The 7,500-nt window shown below is 44.3% G+C and overlaps 2 protein-coding genes across 2 annotated transcripts in view; one reads left to right on the forward strand and one right to left on the reverse strand.

Annotated features, from left to right (window-relative positions):
- The window catches only part of LOC132860899 (protein FAM83F-like), an 11,529-nt gene extending 4,422 nt beyond the window's left edge, over positions 1–7,107 (forward strand). Inside the window, exons 2-5 of the mRNA XM_060892199.1 lie at positions 2,979–3,146; positions 4,336–4,457; positions 4,581–5,629; positions 6,161–7,107. Of these exons, the coding sequence (XP_060748182.1) occupies positions 2,979–3,146; positions 4,336–4,457; positions 4,581–5,629; positions 6,161–6,210 (1,389 nt within the window). The 3' untranslated portion in view covers positions 6,211–7,107. The remainder of the gene's footprint in view (positions 1–2,978; positions 3,147–4,335; positions 4,458–4,580; positions 5,630–6,160) is intronic.
- The window catches only part of sgsm3 (small G protein signaling modulator 3), a 234,304-nt gene that overhangs the window by 114,169 nt on the left and 112,635 nt on the right, over positions 1–7,500 (reverse strand). The gene's annotated exons all lie outside the window — the stretch shown is intronic.

The following is a 7,500-nucleotide window of genomic DNA, read 5'->3' on the forward strand; positions in this document are numbered from 1 at the left end:
GTTCTACTCACATCCCATCAGTCACATGACCAGAGAAAGAAAGGAAGAGAGAGTCGTTACTCTTATGTCCTTCTGTCTTCACTGGGTTTATAGATCAGATCCTCCATAACATCTCACCGTCCTCCTATAAAACATGTCTATAGCTACGGGAACCTTTAGAGGAACCCAAGATTTTTTATGGAACTCTGGAAGCTATTTAGGGACTTTATAAAAAGTGTGGAACGTTTGAGGAACTCAGGAAAACGTCAAGATCGTGATTTTTTTTGTGTAAAGGAAGCAGGAAAAAAGAAGAAGCCCAGAAACTTTATTAGGACTCTGAGTGCAGATTGACAAAGAGGAAGCAGGACTACGTTTAATTCCTGACTTGTCTTTCCAGATGTTGTTTTTTTATTTCCTGTTCTAGAGAAAGAACTTTCCTCCTCTCTGAACGGTTGGAGGCGGAGCTTGTTCTGCTAACACACAGCTCAGGAAAAGATCAGAGCACTTCATCTGTCTCTTCTCATCACCTCACACTCTGAACTTCTTTATTCTGATCATTATTCTGATAGTTTGAACACCCACACACACGTGCACACACACACATAAACACACACACACACAGACTCCCACAGTCACACACACATTCACACACAGACTCTCACAGTCACACACACACACATAAACACACACACTCGCATACACACAGACTCCCACAGTCACACACAAACACTTGCACACACACTCACACACAGACTCCCACAGTCACACACACATTCACAGTCACACACAAACACACACACACTTGCACACACACTCACACACAGACTCCCACAGTCACACACACACACACAAACACACCCTCACACACAGACTCGCACAGTCACACACATACACACAAACACACACATGCATTCACACACTCACACACACACTTGCACACACACACTCACACACAAACACTCACACACAGACTCCCACAGCCACACACACAAACACACACACACTCGCATACACACCCTCACACACAGACTCCCACAGTCACACACACAAACACACAAACACACTCGCATACACACCCTCACACACATACACACAAACACACACATGCATTCACACACACACACACACACATAAACACACACATACATAAACACACACACACACTCACACACAGACTCACACCGTCTCACACACATACATAAACACACACACAAACCCCCACTCACACACACACACACACACACTCACACACACACACTCGCACGCACACACTCACACACAGACTCACACAGTCACACACACATTCACACACAGACTCTCACAGTCACACACACACACATAAACACACACTCGCATACACACAGACTCCCACAGTCACACACAAACACACACACACTTGCACACACACTCACACACAGACTCCCACAGTCACACACACACACACAAACACACCCTCACACACAGACTCGCACAGTCACACACATACACACAAACACACACATGCATACTCACACTCACACACACACACACACACATAAACACACACATACATAAACACACACACACACACTCACACACACACTCACACCGTCTCACACACACATACACACAAATCACACACTCACACACACTTGCACACACACACTCACACACAAACACTCACACACAGACTCCCACAGCCACACACACACACTCTCATACACACCCTCACACACAGACTACCACAGTCACACACAAACACACAAACACACTCGCATACACACCCTCACACACAGACTCACACAGTCACACACTCACACACACACACACACACACACACACACATAAACACACACATACATAAACACACACACACACACACTCACACCGTCTCACACACACATACATAAACACACACACAAACCCCCACTCACACACACACTCACACACACACACACTCGCACGCACACACTCACACACAGACTCACACAGTCTCACACACACATACATAAACACACACACACACACACTCACACACACACACACTCGCACGCACACACTCACACACAGACTCACACAGTCTCACACACACATACATAAACACACACACACAAACCCCCACTCACACACACACACACAGTCTTCATCATGCTGGGGTGTGGAACCTGTTTTTGTTTTTCAGGATCATTAAGCGATTGGTTTTCATCTCGGATTTGAATTTCATTCTCACACAACAACATTTTAATCATCTGTGTGGATCAGAGACACTTCAGTTAAACCTGATATTCAACAACAACTGAGCTGTAAAACTCTTACTGAATTAATCCTCTGTTAGGAGGCTGCCTTTAGAATTGAGCTGAAGTGGGTGTGGCTTAGATAAACTCCTCCTCCAGGCTGATTCTCATTACATTGATGATTTAAGGTCAAACATTTAAAGTTTTATGCAGTTTATCACAATCCTGTTTATTGTTTGTTTGTTTGTTTAAATGCAGGGGCGGGGCTTTAAAACTCCGCCCACAGATCCTGCAGGATCACTTCACCTTTGTTAGCTATAGGCAGGAGGGTGGTTGTCATGGTAACATTCTGATATTCTGCTGCTTGAAATAAGAGAAAATTAGTAACTTGAGACTAGCAGTTCGCTAACCCGCTAGGTAAGTTCATGATATTTGCGTGTTAAGGCAGAAGGGCACGGGTGTGCCTCCCAATTTGCATATTCATTTATATTCATAAGTCTATAATGAAGCTAGTGGTGAGGAAAAGTGAGTTTTAATGATGAACATGACACACTGCAAGCTGTGTGTGAAGGTCTGACACACTGCAAGCTGTGTGTGAAGGTCAGAGTGCAGCTCTGCTCCAACATGTGAATCTGCTGAATCCTCAGTTTCACTCTACACTGAATTCCACACTGATGAGTCACAAAACTTATGTTTTACATTTTAACTTCACTGCTGACTTCAGACACACTTCCTTAAACATCAGCCCTGTGTGTGTGTGTGTGTGTGTGTGTGTGTGTGTGTTAGGTCATAGCTGTGGTCATGGACCTCCTTACAGACCTGCTCATCCTGCAGGATCTTCTGGATGCAGCAAGTAAACGTGGTGTTGCTGTGTACCTGCTGCTGGATGAGAAAGGTCTTCCTCACTTCCTGGACATGTGCAACAGGCTGCAGATCTCAGCTCAACACCTCAGAGTGAGAACACACACACACACACACACACAGGGGGAGGGTCATGAGTCATACATAACGCTCTTCTTGCACTCATTCCAGCACACACACACACACACACACACACACGCGCACACACACACACACACACACACACACACCCCAAATACAGAACATATGTTTACAAAAATCTTAAGAATAATAAGCTGCAAATGTCAGAAATTGATGTGTGTGTGTGTGTGTGTGTGTGTGTGCTGGAACGAGTGTGTGACTCATGACCCTCCCCCTGTGTGTGTGTGTGTGTGTGTGTGTGTGTGTGTGTGTGTGTGTGTGTGTGTGTGTGTGTGTGTGTGTGTGTGTGTGTGTGTGTGCTGAAATGAGTGCAAGAAGAGCGTTATGTTGCTACAGTGTGTAAACTGAACAAATAGTCATTTGTGTGTTTGTGGCCACGTTGCTTCAGTTTCCATCCAAATCCCCCTTTGTGTTAACTCCCTTCTTTGTACAGGGAAAGAATTACTGCTGAAGTCTGGCCTACAAAACACACACACACACACACACACACACACACACACAGTAATACTGTTACAGTCTCCATGGTTCCTGAGAACAGAGAGTAAAAAAAGCTCAAGAAACTTCACTTAGGTCTTTTATTTCCTAAAATTCTCTCTCTCTCTCTCTCTCTCTCTCTCTCTCACACACACACACACACACACACACACACACACACACACACACACACACACACACACACACACACACACACACATATTTGCTTCTTTATTCTCTGTTTCTTGTTCCAGTCTTCTCTTTTCAGTGGCACTCCTGTGTGTGTATGTATGTGTGTGTTGTGTGTGTTGTGTGTGTGTGTGTGTGTGTGTGTGTGTGTGTGTGTGTGTGGGTGGGTGTTTAAACACACACTTCTCGATGAACAGCTTCTTGCTGGATGTTTGTTTAAGTGATTGTATAAAACGCACCTTCTCTCTAAGTACTAAGCACACAGAATACAGATGAGTGCAAAAGTTTGTGCACCCCAAGACAAGGTAATGGTTTGTTATAAACCACACTGAAGACAGAAGACTGAACTATTCTCATGATACAAAGTTCTGTGGTGATGTTTCATTTCAGCGGAGCAGCTTTATGATGAATGAATAATTTCAGTGCTCGTGTCATGTTGCTGAGTTTAAACTCCGTATCTTTGTGGTTGTTTCATCAGAACATGTGTGTGAGGATGGTAAGAGGATGCGGTCTTGCTCTGTCCTTCGGAAAACTGCCGGGGTCCCTGAGCTCCAAGTACATGCTGGTGGACGGAGAGAAAGTGATGTTCGGCTCCTACAGGTCACATCAGTTTACCTCTATTCTAAAAATGCTTGAATGTAATTAGACCACAACGTTTACTTATTGATTTGTTTCTTTATTATTTCCGTTCGGTCAGTTATACATTTCCGTCTCCTCCCACAGTTTCACATGGACCTCGTCTCGGATGAACCGGAACACCATCACCGTCATGTCCGGTCATGTGGTCGACTTCTTCGATAGCGATTTCCGTGAGCTTTATGCTGTGTCTGAGAAAGTGGACCTGTACCAAGAGTTCCACATTCCCAAACCCCCCAGACACACCATGCCCACCCCCCTCCTGAAAGCTCCGCCCACCACAACCCAGCCCGCTCCACCTGCATCCACCTCTCGCTTTCAGGTGTCTCTCGGAGAATCCAAGCAGGTCAATCTGAAAGTTCCTGCTCACAAATACCACAATCCCAAATACGCCCTGGTGGTGGGAAACAGTTTAGGCCTCACTGGCTCACTGCAGGATCTGAGCAGGCTCAGGGAACACACCAGGAACAGCTCAGAAAGCAACATGGAGAAGTTACTCCACACCAGTGGGGGCGCTAACAAGCAGTCAGACGGAGCGCCTCAGGAGGAGACGAGTGAAAGTAAAGGAGATGTAAATAAATCACCTTTGTTCGGTTCAAAGAAGCAGCGCAGCTCCTTCAGGTTGTTCCTCAAAGGCAGATCGCCCAATCAGAGTCCAGATCTACAGACAGCCAATAATCACAACACAGCAGACGTGAAAACAGCCAATCACGGCCAAGCAAAGCCTACCACTCAGATCAAAGACTCCCCAAAACTGACCACTCAGATCAAAGACTCCCCAAAACTGACCACTCAGATCAAAGACTCCCCAAAACTGACCACTCAGATCAAAGACTCCCCAAAACTGACCACTCAGATCAAAGACTCCCCAAAACTGACCAATCACACGAAGGAGTCGCCGAAGACGGCTAATCATGTGAAGGAGGTGCAGCCTGAGACCGTGCAGATACCCAACGGCAAACACACACCACCTTCTTCATCACAGGATAAAGACGCGAGTGCGGTCATAGACGAACTGGACGATTCGTTTGTCGTCATAGAAAAACCAAACCTGCTAAAATTTAAAAGCAAAAAATCCTCCAAATTGCCTCAGAGAAGCGTTTCCATGCAGGTGATCAGCACAGGAGCAGAGGAAGGTACGAGCTTCTCGTCATCCTCCAACACAACAAACAATACAAACATCTTAACAACACACACAGTCAGAGTTACAGCATGTTGATGTTCAATTCTTCTTCAGTGTTTAACCTCGTGTCCTGACTTCACTTCACTTAAACACTGCAGTATAAACGCTCAGGAACCTCCAGGTCTCTGGGTGCTGTTGCTGAAGTGTTGCGTGACATTTAATTATTATTATTAATCAGTAGAAATAATTACAGATTGCAGTGACGTTCGTTTATGGAGTCATCAGTCTGAGATGTGGTCTGTGATAAAGCTCTCACACCTACTTCAGTATTGATTTTTATAACAACTAACGAGCTCCTATTTTTGTGATTGTGATAAGTGATTAGAGACGATGCAGAAGCTTTAAGTGTGCAGTGTGAACAGAGCTTTAGTATAAAGTTGACTCCAGTTTATTGTGTAAGACTGTGATGGGATTAAACCTGGACACTGATGGCAGGTTTCTCAGAGCTGTTCGGTGGAATAATGTCGTCTTTGTGTCTTTTCAGGCTCCAAAGGACAAAAACGCAACCAGAAGAAGTCGTGTATTCAGTCGTGAGATCAGCGGACACTTAACGCTCGTACTCGTAGTGTACAGAGTGGAGCTGTGAGATACGGATCAGGGAGAATGTTCTGTTTCTGTGTAAGAGACGACGAGGAAGCTTCACATGGCGTGTGTTTTATGATGAGCTGTGAAGCTCTGAGACGTGACGTGACGTGTGTGTAGATGCACTGGACCGACTGCAGGAACGTACATGTTGTGAGAGCTTTTTAGTGACTGCCATACAAACAGCCTTAAGAGCTTCAATAAAACTCATGCACTTGTGTAAATGTGTTCATTACCACGTGTCATTAACACCAAATATTTAAAGTGATAAAGATCCAAAGCTGAGAAGAAGTTCACATTTTCACTGCTGTTGTGTTTACAGGTTTGTAGATATGATCTGTCCTGACCTCACTATACGTCCTGTAGGTGCGGCTCTGTATCAATCTCCACCTTTGTTTGACTACTGAATTACCACTGAGTCTGTGGCCGATTCTCTCTCACACACACACACACACACACACACACACTCAATTTGACCTACTTACACTAAACTGTACAATAATGTCTACGTGAACGGTCAGAATCGAACGATCTTCTCTGTGCAGCTTGAATGTTTTGATGTGTTTCCTCCTACACAGGTATTAGAGATGACATGATGTGTGTCTCTCTTTAACGTTGCAAAGAATCAGAAGAAAGACGAGAAGCAGATGGAGGTGACGTGAGAGAGGAAGTGAAGGAAACTGAAGCTTCAGACCACAGTTTCAGTTTTACGAAGCAGATTCACAGAAATGGTATAAAAAAAAAAAAAAAAAAAGGTTGGACTCAGCAGCAGTGACGAGTGTGATGATAAAAACCTTCATGTAACTTCGGAGGAAACGTCTCAGCAGAAATAAAGTGGCTTCAACATCAGGGCAGATGTTTAGTTCTTTAGGAGCTCTTTATCTCTACAAAGTCTTTCAGAATATATTTAGAAAATTGTATTTTATTCTTTATCCATCAGTTCACACTGAAAAATAAAGACAAATAATCCAAAAGAAGAATGAAAACACAACACTGCTGATTAAAGGCTGACGTACATTAAAGGTGTATTAGGAAAACTTTTATTTATCGTCTATCAGGATCAGGTGTGGAACAGAGGAACCATCTGAATCATTGTGTTTACACTTTATTCTGAGATAAGAGACTAGGCCCATGAAACGCAACTAACACTAAGACCCACCACAGAGGAACACACACTGATCACCATCCTCTGGATCTTCATCCTCACTGTGACATCATCAGTTATAAAGATGGGGTTTAATG

This window comes from Tachysurus vachellii, chromosome 18, assembly GCF_030014155.1.
Source record: "Tachysurus vachellii isolate PV-2020 chromosome 18, HZAU_Pvac_v1, whole genome shotgun sequence".
NCBI lineage: Eukaryota > Metazoa > Chordata > Actinopteri > Siluriformes > Bagridae > Tachysurus > Tachysurus vachellii.